The 18473-nt window shown below is 51.9% G+C and overlaps 1 protein-coding gene across 1 annotated transcript in view; it reads left to right on the top strand.

Annotated features, from left to right (window-relative positions):
• The window catches only part of trim25 (tripartite motif containing 25), a 95117-nt gene that overhangs the window by 50397 nt on the left and 26247 nt on the right, over positions 1 to 18473 (top strand). The window contains exon 7 of the mRNA XM_072483886.1: positions 9337 to 9399. Within this exon, the coding sequence (XP_072339987.1) occupies positions 9337 to 9399 (63 nt within the window). The remainder of the gene's footprint in view (positions 1 to 9336; positions 9400 to 18473) is intronic.

The following is an 18473-nucleotide window of genomic DNA, read 5'->3' as shown; positions in this document are numbered from 1 at the left end:
GATCACTGTCCAGTGATCCCTGGATTAGAGAGAGAGAGGGGAAATCAGCCAGGGTTCCTGCTCCTGATCACTGTCCAGTGATCCCTGGGTTAGAGAGAGAGGGGAAATCAGCCAGGGGTCCTGCTCCTGATCACTGTCCAGTGATCCCTGGGTTAGAGAGAGAGAGGGGAAATCAGCCAGTGTTCCTGCTCCTGATCACTGTCCAGTGAGCCCTGGGTTAGAGCGAGAGAGGGGAAATCAGCCAGGGTTCCTGCTCCTGATCACTGTCCAGTGATCCCTGGGTTAGAGAGAGAGGGGAAATCAGCCAGGGTTCCTGCTCCTGATTACTGTCCAGTGATCCCTGGGTTAGAGAGAGAGGGGAAATCAGCCAGGGCTCCTGCTCCTGATCACTGTCCAGTGATCCCTGGGTTAGAGAGAGAGAGGGGAAATCAGCCAGTGTTCCTGCTCCTGATCACTGTCCAGTGATCCCTGAGTTAGAGAGAGAGAGGGGAAATCAGCCAGTGTTCCTGCTCCTGATCTCTGTCCAGTGAGCCCTGGGTTAGAGAGAGAGAGAGGGGAAATCAGCCAGGGTTCCTGCTCCTGATCACTGTCCAGTGATCCCTGGGTTAGAGAGAGAGGGGAAATCAGCCAGGGTTCCTGCTCCTGATCACTGTCCAGTGATCCCTGGATTAGAGAGAGAGGGGGGAAATCAGCCAGGGTTCCTGCTCCTGATCACTGTCCAGTGATCCCTGGGTTAGAGAGAGAGGGGAAATCAGCCAGGGGTCCTGCTCCTGATCACTGTCCAGTGATCCCTGGGTTAGAGAGAGAGAGGGGAAATCAGCCAGTGTTCCTGCTCCTGATCACTGTCCAGTGAGCCCAGGGTTAGAGCGAGAGAGGGGAAATCAGCCAGGGCTCCTGCTCCTGATCACTGTCCAGTGATCCCTGGGTTAGAGAGAGAGAGGGGAAATCAGCCAGGGTTCCTGCTCCTCATCACTGTCCAATGATCCCTGGGTTAGAGAGAGAGAGGAAATCAGCCAGGGTTCCTGCTCCTGATCACTGTCCAGTGAGCCCTGGGTTAGAGAGAGAGAGGGGGGAAATCAGCCAGGGTTCCTGCTCCTGATCACTGTCCAGTGATCACTGGGTTAGAGAGAGACGGGAAATCAGCCAGGGTTCCTGATCACTGTCCAGTGATCCCTGTGTTAGAGAGATAGGGGAAATCAGCCAGGGTTCCTGCTCCTGATCACTGTCCAGTGACCCCTGGGTTAGAGAGAGAGGGGAAATCAGCCAGGGTTCCTGCTCCTGATCACTGTCCAGTGAGCCCTGGGTTAGAGAGAGGGGGGAAATCAGCCAAGGTTCCTGCTCCTGATCACTGTCCAGTGAGCCCTGGGTTAGAGAGAGAGGGGAAATCAGCCAGGGTTCCTGCTCCTGATCACTGTCCAGTGATCCCTGGGTTAGAGAGAGAGGGGAAATCAGCCAGGGTTCCTGCTCCTGATCACTGTCCAGTGATCACTGGGTTAGAGAGAGAGGGGAAATCAGCCAGGGTTCCTGATCACTGTCCAGTGATCCCTGTGTTAGAGAGATAGGGGAAATCAGCCAGGGTTCCTGCTCCTGATCACTGTCCAATGATCCCTGGGTTAGAGAGAGGGGGGAAATCAGCCAGGGTTCCTGCTCCTGATCACTGTCCAGTGATCCCTGTGTTAGAGAGATAGGGGAAATCAGCCAGGGTTCCTGCTCCTGATCACTGTCCAGTGACCCCTGGGTTAGAGAGGGGGGAAATCTGCCAGGGTCCCTTCTCCTGATCACTCTCCAGTGAGCACTGGGTTAGAGAGAGGGAAAATCAGCCAGGGTCCCTGCTCCTGATCGCTCTCCAGTGAGCACTGGGTTAGAGAGTGGGGAAATCAGCCAAAGTTCCTGCTCCTGATCACTGTCCAGTGATTCCCGGGTTAGAGAGAGTGAGAGGGGAAATCAGCCAGGGTTCCTGCTCCTGATCACTGTCCAGTGAGCCCTGGGTTAGAGAGAGAGAGGGGAAATCAGCCAGGGTTCCTGCTCCTGATCACTGTCCAGTGATCACTGGGTTAGAGAGAGAGGGGAAATCAGCCAGGGTTCCTGATCACTGTCCAGTGATCCCTGTGTTAGAGAGATAGGGGAAATCAGCCAGGGTTCCTGCTCCTGATCACTGTCCAATGATCCCTGGGTTAGAGAGAGGGGGGAAATCAGCCAGGGTTCCTGCTCCTGATCACTGTCCAGTGATCCCTGTGTTAGAGAGATAGGGGAAATCAGCCAGGGTTCCTGCTCCTGATCACTGTCCAGTGACCCCTGGGTTAGAGAGGGGGGAAATCTGCCAGGGTCCCTTCTCCTGATCACTCTCCAGTGAGCACTGGGTTAGAGAGAGGGAAAATCAGCCAGGGTCCCTGCTCCTGATCGCTCTCCAGTGAGCACTGGGTTAGAGAGTGGGGAAATCAGCCAAAGTTCCTGCTCCTGATCACTGTCCAGTGATTCCCGGGTTAGAGAGAGTGAGAGGGGAAATCAGCCAGGGTTCCTGCTCCTGATCACTGTCCAGTGAGCCCTGGGTTAGAGAGAGAGAGGGGAAATCAGCCAGGGTTCCTGCTCCTGATCACTGTCCAGTGATCCCTGGGTTAGAGAGAGAGAGAGGGTAAATCAGCCAGGGTCCCTGCTCCTGATCACTGTCCAGTGATCCCTGGGTTAGAGAGAGAGAGGGGGGAAATCAGCCAGGGTTCCTGCTCCTGATCACTGTCCAGTGATCCCTGGGTTAGAGAGAGAGAGGAAATCAGCCAGCGTTCCTGCTCCTGATCACTGTCCAGTGATCCCTGGGTTAGAGAGAGGGGGGAAATCAGCCAGGGTTCCTGCTCCTGATCACTGTCCAGTGATCCCGGGTTAGAGAGAGAGGGGAAATCAGCCATTGTCCCTGCTCCTGATCACTGTCCAGTGATCCCTGGGTTAGAGAGAGAGAGCGAGGGGAAATCAGCCAGGGTTCCTGCTCCTGATCACTGTCCAGTGATCCCGGGTTAGAGAGAGAGAGAGGGGAAGTCAGCCAGTGTCCCTGCTCCTGATCACTGTCCAGTGACCCATGGGTTAGAGAGAGGGGAAATCAGCCAGGGTTCCTGCTCCTGATCACTGTCCAGTGATCCCTGGGTTAGAGAGAGAGAGAGAGGGGAAATCAGCCAGGGTTCCTGCTCCTGATCACTGTCCAGTGATCCCTGGGTTAGAGAGAGAGGGGGAAATCAGCCAGGGTTCCTGCTCCTGATCACTGTCCAGTGATCCCTGGATTAGAGAGAGAGGGGGAAATCAGCCAGCGTTCCGGCTCCTGATCACTGTCCAGTGATCCCTGGGTTAGAGAGAGGGGGGAAATCAGCCAGTGTCCCTGCTCCTGATCACTGTCCAGTGACCCATGGGTTAGAGAGAGGAGATATCAGCCAGGGTTCCTGCTCCTGATCACTGTCCAGTGATCCCTGGGTTAGAGAGAGAGGGGAAATCAGCCAGGGTTCCTGCTCCTGATCACTGTCCAGTGATCCCTGGGTTAGAGGGAGGGGAAATCAGCCAGGGTTCCTGCTCCTGATCACTGTCCAGTGATCCCGGGTTAGAGAGAGAGAGAGGGGAAATCAGCCAGGGTTCCTGCTCCTGATCTCTGCCCAGTTATCCCTGGGTTAGAGAGAGAGGGGGAAATCAGCCAGGGTTCCTGCTCCTGATCACTGTCCAGTGAGCCCTGGGTGAGAGAGAGAGAGGGGAAATCAGCCAGTGTTCCTGCTCCTGATCACTGTCCAGTGAGCCCTGGGTTAGAGCGAGAGAGGGGAAATCAGCCAGGGTTCCTGCTCCTGATCACAGTCCAGTGACCCCTGGGTTAGAGAGGGGGGAAATCTGCCAGGGTCCCTTCTCCTGATCACTCTCCAGTGAGCACTGGGTTAGAGAGAGGGAAAATCAGCCAGGGTCCCTGCTCCTGATCGCTCTCCAGTGAGCACTGGGTTAGAGAGTGGGGAAATCAGCCAAAGTTCCTGCTCCTGATCACTGTCCAGTGATTCCCGGGTTAGAGAGAGTGAGAGGGGAAATCAGCCAGGGTTCCTGCTCCTGATCACTGTCCAGTGAGCCCTGGGTTAGAGAGAGAGAGGGGAAATCAGCCAGGGTTCCTGCTCCTGATCACTGTCCAGTGATCCCTGGGTTAGAGAGAGAGAGAGGGTAAATCAGCCAGGGTCCCTGCTCCTGATCACTGTCCAGTGATCCCTGGGTTAGAGAGAGAGAGGGGGGAAATCAGCCAGGGTTCCTGCTCCTGATCACTGTCCAGTGATCCCTGGGTTAGAGAGAGAGAGGAAATCAGCCAGCGTTCCTGCTTCTGATCACTGTCCAGTGATCCCTGGGTTAGAGAGAGGGGGGAAATCAGCCAGGGTTCCTGCTCCTGATCACTGTCCAGTGATCCCGGGTTAGAGAGAGAGGGGAAATCAGCCATTGTCCCTGCTCCTGATCACTGTCCAGTGATCCCTGGGTTAGAGAGAGAGAGCGAGGGGAAATCAGCCAGGGTTCCTGCTCCTGATCACTGTCCAGTGGTCCCGGGTTAGAGAGAGAGAGAGGGGAAATCAGCCAGTGTCCCTGCTCCTGATCACTGTCCAGTGACCCATGGGTTAGAGAGAGGGGAAATCAGCCAGGGTTCCTGCTCCTGATCACTGTCCAGTGATCCCTGGGTTAGAGAGAGAGAGAGAGGGGAAATGAGCCAGGGTTCCTGCTCCTGATCACTGTCCAGTGATCCCTGGGTTAGAGAGAGAGGGGGAAATCAGCCAGGGTTCCTGCTCCTGATCACTGTCCAGTGATCCCTGGATTAGAGAGAGAGGGGGAAATCAGCCAGCGTTCCGGCTCCTGATCACTGTCCAGTGATCCCTGGGTTAGAGAGAGGGGGGAAATCAGCCAGTGTCCCTGCTCCTGATCACTGTCCAGTGACCCTTGGGTTAGAGAGAGGAGATATCAGCCAGGGTTCCTGCTCCTGATCACTGTCCAGTGATCCCTGGGTTAGAGAGAGAGGGGAAATCAGCCAGGGTTCCTGCTCCTGATCACTGTCCAGTGATCCCTGGGTTAGAGGGAGGGGAAATCAGCCAGGGTTCCTGCTCCTGATCACTGTCCAGTGATCCCGGGTTAGAGAGAGAGAGAGGGGAAATCAGCCAGGGTTCCTGCTCCTGATCTCTGCCCAGTTATCCCTGGGTTAGAGAGAGAGGGGGAAATCAGCCAGGGTTCCTGCTCCTGATCACTGTCCAGTGAGCCCTGGGTGAGAGAGAGAGAGGGGAAATCAGCCAGTGTTCCTGCTCCTGATCACTGTCCAGTGAGCCCTGGGTTAGAGCGAGAGAGGGGAAATCAGCCAGGGTTCCTGCTCCTGATCACTGTCCAGTGATCCCTGGGTTAGAGAGAGAGGGGAAATCAGCCAGGGTTCCTGCTCCTAATCACTGTCCAGTGATCCCTGGGTTAGAGAGAGAGGGGAAATCAGCCAGGGCTCCTGCTCCTGATCACTGTCCAGTGATCCCTGGGTTAGAGAGAGAGAGGGGAAATCAGCCAGGGTTCCTGCTCCTCATCACTGTCCAGTGATCCCTGGGTTAGAGAGAGAGAGGAAATCAGCCAGGGTTCCTGCTCCTGATCACTGTCCAGTGAGCCCTGGGTTAGAGAGAGAGAGGGGGGAAATCAGCCAGGGTTCCTGCTCCTGATCACTGTCCAGTGATCCCTGGGTTAGAGAGAGAGGGGAAATCAGCCAGGGTTCCTGCTCCTGATCACTGTCCAGTGATCACTGGGTTAGAGAGAGACGGGAAATCAGCCAGGGTTCCTGGTCACTGTCCAGTGATCCCTGTGTTAGAGAGATAGGGGAAATCAGCCAGGGTTCCTGCTCCTGATCACTGTCCAGTGAGCTCTGGGTTAGAGAGAGGGGGGAAATCAGCCAAGGTTCCTGCTCCTGATCACTGTCCAGTGAACCCTGGGTTAGAGAGAGAGGGGAAATCAGCCAGGGTTCCTGCTCCTGATCACTGTCCAGTGATCCCTGGGTTAGAGAGAGAGGGGAAATCAGCCAGGGTTCCTGCTCCTGATCACTGTCCAGTGATCACTGGGTTAGAGAGAGAGGGGAAATCAGCCAGGGTTCCTGATCACTGTCCAGTGATCCCTGTGTTAGAGAGATAGGGGAAATCAGCCAGGGTTCCTGCTCCTGATCACTGTCCAATGATCCCTGGGTTAGAGAGAGAGGGGAAATCAGCCAGGGTTCCTGCTCCTGATCACTGTCCAGTGATCCCTGTGTTAGAGAGATAGGGGAAATCAGCCAGGGTTCCTGCTCCTGATCACTGTCCAGTGACCCCTGGGTTAGAGAGGGGGGAAATCTGCCAGGGTCCCTTCTCCTGATCACTCTCCAGTGAGCACTGGGTTAGAGAGAGGGAAAATCAGCCTGGGTCCCTGCTCCTGATCGCTCTCCAGTGAGCACTGGGTTAGAGAGTGGGGAAATCAGCCAAAGTTCCTGCTCCTGATCACTGTCCAGTGATTCCCGGGTTAGAGAGAGTGAGAGGGGAAATCAGCCAGGATTCCTGCTCCTGATCACTGTCCAGTGATCCCTGGGTTAGAGAGAGAGAGAGGGGAAATCAGCCAGGGTCCCTGCTCCTGATCACTGTCCAGTGATCCCTGGGTTAGAGAGAGAGAGGGGGGAAATCAGCCAGGGTTCCTGCTCCTGATCACTGTCCAGTGATCCCTGGGTTAGAGAGAGAGAGGAAATCAGCCAGCGTTCCTGCTCCTGATCACTGTCCAGTGATCCCGGGTTAGAGAGAGAGGGGAAATCAGCCATTGTCCCTGCTCCTGATCACTGTCCAGTGATCCCTGGGTTAGAGAGAGAGAGCGAGGGGAAATCAGCCAGGGTTCCTGCTCCTGATCACTGTCCAGTGATCCCGGGTTAGAGAGAGAGAGAGGGGAAATCAGCCAGTGTCCCTGCTCCTGATCACTGTCCAGTGACCCATGGGTTAGAGAGAGGGGAAATCAGCCAGGGTTCCTGCTCCTGATCACTGTCCAGTGATCCCTGGGTTAGAGAGAGAGAGAGAGGGGAAATCAGCCAGGGTTCCTGCTCCTGATCACTGTCCAGTGATCCCTGGGTTAGAGAGGAAGGGGGAAATCAGCCAGGGTTCCTGCTCCTGATCACTGTCCAGTGATCCCTGGATTAGAGAGAGAGGGGGAAATCAGCCAGCGTTCCGGCTCCTGATCACTGTCCAGTGATCCCTGGGTTAGAGAGAGGGGGGAAATCAGCCAGTGTCCCTGCTCCTGATCACTGTCCAGTGACCCATGGGTTAGAGAGAGGAGAAATCAGCCAGGGTTCCTGCTCCTGATCACTGTCCAGTGATCCCTGGGTTAGAGGGAGGGGAAATCAGCCAGGGTTCCTGCTCCTGATCACTGTCCAGTGATCCCGGGTTAGAGAGAGAGAGAGGGGAAATCAGCCAGGGTTTCTGCTCCTGATCTCTGCCCAGTTATCCCTGGGTTAGAGAGAGAGGGGGAAATCAGCCAGGGTTCCTGCTCCTGATCACTGTCCAGTGAGCCCTGGGTGAGAGAGAGAGAGGGGAAATCAGCCAGTGTTCCTGCTCCTGATCACTGTCCAGTGAGACCTGGGTTAGAGCGAGAGAGGGGAAATCAGCCAGGGTTCCTGCTCCTGATCACTGTCCAGTGATCCCTGGGTTAGAGAGAGAGGGGAAATCAGCCAGGGTTCCTGCTCCTGATCACTGTCCAGTGATCCCTGGGTTAGAGAGAGAGGGGAAATCAGCCAGGGTTCCTGCTCCTGATCACTGTCCAGTGATCCCTGGGTTAGAGAGAGAGGGGAAATCAGCCAAGGTTCCTGCTCCTGATCACTGTCCAGTGATCACTGGGTTAGAGAGAGACGGGAAATCAGCCAGGGTTCCTGATCACTGTCCAGTGATCCCTGTGTTAGAGAGATAGGGGAAATCAGCCAGGGTTCCTGCTCCTGATCACTGTCCAGTGACCCCTGGGTTAGAGAGAGAGGGGAAATCAGCCAGGGTTCCTGCTCCTGATCACTGTCCAGTGAGCCCTGGGTTAGAGAGAGGGGGGAAATCAGCCAAGGTTCCTGCTCCTGATCACTGTCCAGTGAGCCCTGGGTTAGAGAGAGAGGGGAAATCAGCCAGGGTTCCTGCTCCTGATCACTGTCCAGTGATCACTGGGTTAGTGAGAGAGGGGAAATCAGCCAGGGTTCCTGATCACTGTCCAGTGATCCCTGTGTTAGAGAGATAGGGGAAATCAGCCAGGGTTCCTGCTCCGGATCACTGTCCAGTGACCCCTGGGTAAGAGAGGGGGGAAATCTGCCAGGGTCCCTTCTCCTGATCACTCTCCAGTGAGCACTGGGTGAGAGAGAGAGGAAAAACAGCCAGGGTCCCTGCTCCTGATCGCTCTCCAGTGAGCACTGGGTTAGAGAGTGGGGAAATCAGCCAAAGTTCCTGCTCCTGATCACTGTCCAGTGATTCCCGGGTTAGAGAGTGTGAGAGGGGAAATCAGCCAGGATTCCTGCTCCTGATCACTGTCCAGTGATCCCTGGGTTAGAGAGAGAGAGAGGGGAAATCAGCCAGGGTCCCTGCTCCTGATCACTGTCCAGTGATCCCTGGGTTAGAGAGAGAGAGGGGGGAAATCAGCCAGCGTTCCTGCTCCTGATCACTGTCCAGTGATCCCGGGTTAGAGAGAGAGGGGAAATCAGCCATTGTCCCTGCTCCTGATCACTGTCCAGTGATCACTGGGTTAGAGAGAGGAGAAATCAGCCAGGGTTCCTGCTCCTGATCACTGTCCAGTGATCCCGGGTTAGAGAGAGAGAGAGAGGGGAAATCAGCCAGGGTTCCTGCTCCTGATCTCTGCCCAGTTATCCCTGGGTTAGAGAGAGAGGGGGAAATCAGCCAGGGTTCCTGCTCCTGATCACTGGCCAGTGATCCCTGGGTGAGAGAGAGAGAGGGGAAATCAGCCAGGGTTCCTGATCACTGTCCAGTGATCCCTGGGTTAGAGAGAGAGGGGAAATCAGCCAGGGTTCCTGCTCCTGATCACTGTCCAGTGAGCCCTGGGTTAGAGAGAGAGGGGAAATCAGCCAGGGTTCCTGCTCCTGATCACTGTCCAGTGAGCCCTGGGTTAGAGAGAGAGGGGAAATCAGCCAGGGTTCCTGCTCCTGATCACTGTCCAGTGATCCCTGGGTTAGAGAGAGGGGGGAAATCAGCCAGGGTTCCTGCTCCTGATCACTGTCCAGTGACCCCTCATTGAGGGTAAGGAAGACTGGAAGGAAGGAATGATGGAGGGAGAGCAGGTGCAGCCGGATCCATGCTCGTCCTCCCAGAGTTAATATTTTTTCCTCTTGTTTCACAGAGAAAAACCAGCCAAATCCGTCATCGATTCAAATCCAAAGACCGGCTGTAAATATGGATGCAAGTAAGTGCCATAGCTCCCACCCCTCACTGTAACACTCGTAAAAACCCCTCACTGTAACACTGATATACCCCACACCCCTCGCTGTAACACTGATATACCCACACCCCTCACTGTAACACTGATATACCCCACACCCCTCACTGTAACACCCGTAAAAACCCCTCACTGTAACACTGATATACCCACACCCCTCACTGTAACACTCTGATATACCCCACACCCCTCACTGTAACACTCTGATATACCCCACACCCCTCGCTGTAACACTCTGATATACCGCACACCCCTCACTGTAACACTGATATACCCCACACCCCTCACGGTAACACTGATATACCCCACACCACTCACTGTAACACTGATATATCCCACACCCCTCACTGTAACACTGATATACCCCACACACCTCACTTCAAAACTCTGATATACCCCACACCCCTCACTGTAACACTGATATACCCCATTCCACTCACTGTAACTCTCTGATATACCCCACACCCCTCACTGTAACACTGATATACCCCACACCCCTCACTGTAACACTGATATACCCCACACACCTCGCTGTAACACTGATATATCCCACACCCCTCACTGTAACACTGATATACCCCACACACCTCGCTGTAACACTCTGATATACCCCATACTGCAAAACTCTGATATACCCCTCACTGTAACACTGATATACCCCATTCCACTCACTGTAACTCTCTGATATACCCCACACCCCTCACTGTAACACAGTGATATACCCCACACCCCTCACTGTAACACTGATATACCCCACACACCTCACTGTAACACTCTGATATACCCCACACCCCTCACTGTAACTCTCTGATATACCCCACACACCTCACTGTAACACTCTGATATACCCCATACTGCAAAACTCTGATATACCCCACACCCCTCACTGTAACTCTCTGATATATCCCACACCCCTCACTGTAACACTGATATACCCCACACCCCTCACCGTAACACTGATATATCCCACACCCCTCACTGTAACTCTCTGATATACCCCACACCCCTCACTGTAACACTGATATACCCCACACACCTCACTGTAACACTGATATATCCCACACCCCTCACTGTAACACTGATATACCCCACACCCCTCAGTGTAACACTCTGATATACCCAACACCCCTCACTGTAACACTCTGATATACCCCACACCCCTCGCTGTAACACTCTGATATACCGCACACCCCTCACTGTAACACTCTGAAATACCCCACACCCCTCACTGTAACACTCTGATATACCCCACACCCCTCACTGTAACACTCTGATATACCCCACACCCCTCACTGTAACTCTCTGATATACCCCACACACCTCACTGTAACACTCTGATATACCCCACACCCGTAACTGTAACACTGATATACCCCACACCACTCACTGTAACACTGATATACCCCACACCCCTCACTGTAACACTGATATACCCCACACCACTCACTGTAACACTGATATACCCCACACCCCTCACTGTAACACTGATATACCCCACACTCCTCACTGTAACACTGATATACCCCACACCCCTCACTGTAACACTGATATACCCCACACCCCTCACAGTAACACTGATATACCCCACACCCCTCACTGTAACACTCTGATATACCCCACACCCCTCACTGTAACACTGATATACCCCACACCACTCACTGTAACACTGATATACCCCACACTCCTCACTGTAACACTGATATACCCCACACACCTCACTGTAACACTCTGATATATACCCCTGACTGTAACACTCTGATATACCCCACACCCCTCACTGTAACACTCGTAAAAACCCCTCACTGTAACACTTATATACCCCACACCACTCACTGTAACACACTGATATACCCCACACACCTCACTGTAACACTCTGATTTACCCCACACCCCTCACTGTAACACTGATATACCCCACACCCCTCACTGTAACACTGATATACCCCACACCCCTCACTGTAACACTGATATACCCCACACCACTCACTGTAACACTCTGATATATACCCCTGACTGTAACACTCTGATATACCCCACACCCCTCACTGTAACACTCTGATATACCCCACACCCCTCACTGTAACACTGATATACCCCACACCCCTCACTGTAACACTCTGATGTACCCCACACCCCTCACTGTAACACTCTGATATACCCCACACCTCTCACTGTAACACACTGATATACCCCACACCCCTCACTGTAACACTCTGATATACACCCCATCCCTCACTGTAACACTCTGATATACCCCACACCCCTCACTGTAACACTGATATACCCCACACCACTCACTGTAACACTCTGATATATACCCCTGACTGTAACACTCTGATATACACCCCATCCCTCACTGTAACACTCTGATATACCCCACACCCCTCACTGTAACACTGATATACCCCACACCACTCACTGTAACACTCTGATTATATACCCCTGACTGTAACACTCTGATATACCCCACACCCCTCACTGTAACACTCTGATATACCCCACACCCCTCACTTTAACTCTCTGATATACCCCACACCCCTCACTGTAACACTGATATACCCAACACCCCGCACTGTAACTCTGATATCCCCCACACCTCACTGTAACACTCTGATATCCCCACACCCCTCACTGTAACACTCTGATATACCCCACACCCCTCACTGTAACACTGATATACCCCACACCACTCACTAACACTGATATACCCCACACCCCTCACTGTAACACTCGTAAAAACCCCTCACTGTTACACTGATATACCCCACACCCCTCACTGTAACACTCGTAAAAACCCCTCACTGTAACACTCTGATATCCCCACACCCCTCACTGTAACACTCTGATATACCGCACCCCTCACTGTAACACTCTGATATATCCCACACTTCACACGGTAACACTGATATACCCCACACCCCTCACTGTAACACTGATATACCCCACACTCCTCACTGTAACGCTCTGATATACCCCACACCCCTCACTGTAACACTCTGATATAACCCACACCCCTCACTGTAACACTCTGATATACCCCACACCCCTCACTGTAACACTCTGTTATACCCCACACCCCTCACTGTAACACTCTGATATACCCCACACCCCTCACTGTAACATTCTGATATACCCCACACCCCTCACTGTGACACTTGTAAAAACCCCTCACTGTAACACTGATATACCCCACACCCCTCACTGTAACACTCGTAAAAACCCCTCACTGTAACATTGATATCCGCCACACCTCACTGTAACACTCTGATATCCCCACACCCCTCACTGTAACACTCGTAAAAACCCCTCACTGTAACACTGATATACCCCACACCCCTCACTGTAACACTGATATACCCCACACCCCTCACTGTAACACTGATATACCCCACACCTCTCACTGTAACACTGATATACCCCACACCCCTCACTAACACTCGTAAAAACCCCTCACTGTAACACTCTGATATACCCCACACCCCTCACTGTAGCACTGATATACCCCACACCACTCACTAACACTCTGATATATACCCCTGACTGTAACACTCTGATATACCCCACACCCCTCACTGTAACACTGATATACCCCACACCCCTCACTAACACTGATATACCCCACACCCCTCACTGTAACACTCGTAAAAACCCCTCACTGTAACACTGATATACCCCACACCCCTCACTGTAACACTCGTAAAAACCCCTCACTGTAACACTCTGATATCCCCACACCCCTCACTGTAACTCTCTGATATACCGCACCCCTCACTGTAACACTGATATACCCCACACTAACACTGATATAACCCACACCCCTCACTGTAACACTCGTAAAAACCCCTCACTGTAACACTGATATACCCCACACCCCTCACTGTAACACTCGTAAAAACCCCTCACTGTAACACTCTGATATCCCCACACCCCTCACTGTAACACTCTGATATACCGCACCCCTCACTGTAACACTCTGATATATCCCACACTTCACACGGTAACACTGATATACCCCACACCCCTCACTGTAACACTGATATACCCCACACTCCTCACTGTAACGCTCTGATATACCCCACACCCCTCACTGTAACACTCGTAAAAACCCCTCACTGTTACACTGATATACCCCACACCCCTCACTGTAACACTCGTAAAAACCCCTCACTGTAACACTCTGATATCCCCACACCCCTCACTGTAACACTCTGATATACCGCACCCCTCACTGTAACACTCTGATATATCCCACACTTCACACGGTAACACTGATATACCCCACACCCCTCACTGTAACACTGATATACCCCACACTCCTCACTGTAACGCTCTGATATACCCCACACCCCTCACTGTAACACTCTGATATAACCCACACCCCTCACTGTAACACTCTGATATACCCCACACCCCTCACTGTAACACTCTGTTATACCCCACACCCCTCACTGTAACACTCTGATATACCCCACACCCCTCACTGTAACATTCTGATATACCCCACACCCCTCACTGTGACACTTGTAAAAACCCCTCACTGTAACACTGATATACCCCACACCCCTCACTGTAACACTCGTAAAAACCCCTCACTGTAACATTGATATCCGCCACACCTCACTGTAACACTCTGATATCCCCACACCCCTCACTGTAACACTCGTAAAAACCCCTCACTGTAACACTGATATACCCCACACCCCTCACTGTAACACTGATATACCCCACACCCCTCACTGTAACACTGATATACCCCACACCTCTCACTGTAACACTGATATACCCCACACCCCTCACTAACACTCGTAAAAACCCCTCACTGTAACACTCTGATATACCCCACACCCCTCACTGTAGCACTGATATACCCCACACCACTCACTAACACTCTGATATATACCCCTGACTGTAACACTCTGATATACCCCACACCCCTCACTGTAACACTGATATACCCCACACCCCTCACTAACACTGATATACCCCACACCCCTCACTGTAACACTCGTAAAAACCCCTCACTGTAACACTGATATACCCCACACCCCTCACTGTAACACTCGTAAAAACCCCTCACTGTAACACTCTGATATCCCCACACCCCTCACTGTAACTCTCTGATATACCGCACCCCTCACTGTAACACTGATATACCCCACACTAACACTGATATAACCCACACCCCTCACTGTAACACTCGTAAAAACCCCTCACTGTAACACTGATATACCCCACACCCCTCACTGTAACACTCGTAAAAACCCCTCACTGTAACACTCTGATATCCCCACACCCCTCACTGTAACACTCTGATATACCGCACCCCTCACTGTAACACTCTGATATATCCCACACTTCACACGGTAACACTGATATACCCCACACCCCTCACTGTAACACTGATATACCCCACACTCCTCACTGTAACGCTCTGATATACCCCACACCCCTCACTGTAACACTCTGATATACCCCACACCCCTCACTGTAACACTGATATACCCCACACCCCGCACTGTAACACTCTGATATACCCCACACCCCTCACTGTAACACTCTGATATATCCCACAGCCCTCACTGTGACACTTGTAAAAACCCCTCACTGTAACACTGATATACCCCACACCCCTCACTGTAACACTGATATACCCCACACCTCTCACTGTAACACTGATATACCCCACACCCCTCACTAACACTCGTAAAAACCCCTCACTGTAACACTCTGATATACCCCACACCCCTCACTGTAGCACTGATATACCCCACACCACTCACTGTAACACTCTGATATACCCCACACCCCTCACTGTAACACTCGTAAAAACCCCTCACTGTAACACTGATATACCCCACACCCCTCACTGTAACACTCGCAAAAACCCCTCACTGTAACACTCTGATATCCCCACACCCCTCACTGTAACACTCTGATATACCGCACCCCTCACTGTAACACTCTGATGTATCCCACACTTCACACGGTAACACTGATATACCCCACACCCCTCACTGTAACACTGATATACCCCACACTCCTCACTGTAACGCTCTGATATACCCCACACCCCTCGCTGTAACGCTCTGATATACCCCACACCCCTCACTGTAACACTCTGATATACCCCACACCCCTCACTGTAACACTGATATACCCCACACCCTTCACTGTAACACTGATATACCCCACACTCCTCACTGTAACGCTCTGATATACCCCACACCCCTCGCTGTAACACTCTGATATACCCCACACCCCTCACTGTAACACTGATATACCCCACACCCCGCACTGTAACACTGATATACCCCACACCCCTCACTGTAACACTGATATACCCCTCACTGTAACACTCTGATATACCCCACACCCCTCACTGTAACAACCTGATATACCCCACACCCCTCACTGTAACACTCTGATATACCCCACACCCCTCACTGTAACACTGATATACCCCACACCCCTCACTGTAACAATCTGATATACCCCACACCCCTCACTGTAACACTCTGAAATGATAATGCTGGCAGCAAATGTTTGTCGATGGGGTATGAATCAAGCGGGACTGCTTTGTCGTGGATGGTGACAAGCATTCTGTGTGTGGTCGGAGCTGCACTCATCCAGGCAAGTGGAGAGTATTCCATCGCACTGCTGACTTGTCGATGGTGGACAGGCTGGAGGTGAGTTACTCGCCGCAGAATTTCCAGCCTCTGATTTAGCCTTGTAGCCACAGTATTCACCTGATTCGTGCAGTTCAGTGTCTGGTTAATGGAAACCCTGAGGATGTTGGTGGTGGGGGATTTGCTGCTGATGATATTTGATGCGATTGTTCCTAATACTTTCCACAGTCTTGCCCCTGGATTTAATGGACCCATCTGCTGCCAGAAATGTTGAATCACCTCAAACAACTGTTGCTCTTTTTAGCCATAGTTTATTATCTCTGATTCTGTCACCTTTGCTCCCGAGTCGCCAGGTATCTTTCTGATACCGCCACGTGGTTCAAGCTCGAGTTATGATTAATAAGTCAGCACACCGCTTAGTAAGATTGAAATCAACGGTCATTTATTATATACAACAAGTAATGTTGACACAATAATCCTACTATCTATATAGAAACCTATCACTACTGGCCAATACTTAACTTTCGGAAGAGCCCACCAGGTCAGGGAAACCAATGGCTTATCGAATCGGATCTGGCCCGCGGGATTCAAAAGGCTGATACATGTCGATGGCTCGGAGTCTTTATCGGGTAGCGATCGCTGGATTCAAACTTGGTTGATGTTCTTGCGAAGGTCTCGAGCAGGCGAAGAAGGGAGAGAGAGAGAGAGAGATCTGAACTTGGCCCCTCACTTTATAGTGCCCAGGGGCTTCCCGCCTCTCGGGGCGGCCCTTGACCCTGAGTCCCAAGTGATTGGACTTGTTCCCAATCACTGGGTTCGATATGTCCAATTGTGAGGCGATTCCCCGATCGGGGAGTGGTCGTTCACCTGCCTTTGTTTCGGCCACTGCAGGCGCTGACAGGTCTGGCCCGGCATTCAATTGCTAATATGTTGCAATTGTTCCCGGGGATAGCCGATTAAACTGCAGATGTCTGGGTTGATGGGCTGTTAATAGTCCTGAGTATCGATCTGGGCCGACTTCCCCAGAGCCGAATATGATATTCTGCCTGCAGCTGTCCGTTTGTGTCCTGTTGCCTGCTTTTCCCATCAGCCTTTTCGGTTAGCCATTTTAAATCGGGTTTTGGCCAAATTAATAGGGAAGCAGCCATTTTACGTGGCTACATTCCCGCCTTGTGATCCTAAGGCGAAGCGTGAAGGATCACATAAATTCCATTCCCTGACCGTGGGGGGGGGGGGGGGAGTCGGGGGGGCACCTCCTACATGGCCACTACTCTGACCCTAGCTATGCACAAAAATTTACCTAAATTCTTGAGGGCGATATGTCAGGCAGGGGATGTATCTAAAAAAATAAAACTGGGAACCTCTAACTTTACCTAAACAACTCATCAAGCATTGCATAATCCTGTCTCTCTAAACATACAACAACAATCATAATATTCCATATATTCTTTCCTGGCTTGGCAGTCAAGCGCAGGATCATACATTTCCATACATTTCTTTTTATTTACAGGAAAACGCAAGTGCATGTTTCATTATTCATAGGTCGCGGGGGTCTGGGGTCTGGTCATAACCGAATATCGGGGATTGGATCCGATATACCGGGGTTCGAGCGCGGTACGCTCTCCTTTTCAACTTGCGGAGGCGCATGGTCTGTACTGCTCAACTGAGTATGGCCAATGCTAACAGTGCCTCAATAACGTACGACAGGGAGTACCAAGTTATGAACTTGGCACACCAGGATAATGCAGCGCGGCTGGTGACTGGGCCCTCGGTACTGCGGGGCAGTGAAACATTAACGGCAGGGGGGTTTGGAGTAATGGGGTCCGCGTTCCCGCGCAACCAAATGTTCAGAAAGAGTGTTGAGCATGATGAAAGGAGTCCTCATGGCTGTCCTCTTTCTTTTCTTTCTCTGTGTTCTCTGTTTTTCTCCGGTCCTGGAGCTTCTGAAGTTCTGTAAAACAAGCATAGTATCTGTAACTACCTTGGTATAATATCCGGTATGTTAGTGTGTCTGTCCTTCTTGGGGCCAATTAAACCCTTATAATTGGTCACAAGATGTGACTCTCGCCCATTTTTTTTTTCAAAACAAATGTTAGGACACGGCACACTTCCCAATGGTGGACCAGTGCTGATTTACCATCCAAATGTTCCTGGATGTAAATAGCATGTGGCAGCAACTCAAAGGTTGCCTAAATAAATAAAACTGGTTTTGAAAGGAAAAGGTCGAATGAGTTGTGTACGGGCCGCGACGGGTAAGATTTGGATGGAGTCCCCGGGTAGGACGGCTACCAATACCGTATGTCCCCTACCCGAGCGTTTTTGACCAACGGGGGGGTCCCCAGGCAGGGCGGGTCTCACGCCGTTTCTCCACTGCCTGAGCAACCGACAAGAACGGACAAAAATGTAGTCATCATG

This window comes from Scyliorhinus torazame, chromosome 18 (genome assembly GCF_047496885.1).
Source record: "Scyliorhinus torazame isolate Kashiwa2021f chromosome 18, sScyTor2.1, whole genome shotgun sequence".
Taxonomy (NCBI): domain Eukaryota; kingdom Metazoa; phylum Chordata; class Chondrichthyes; order Carcharhiniformes; family Scyliorhinidae; genus Scyliorhinus; species Scyliorhinus torazame.
The sequence above is the reverse complement of the archived record's forward strand: the minus strand, read 5'-3'. Positions and strand labels throughout refer to the sequence as shown.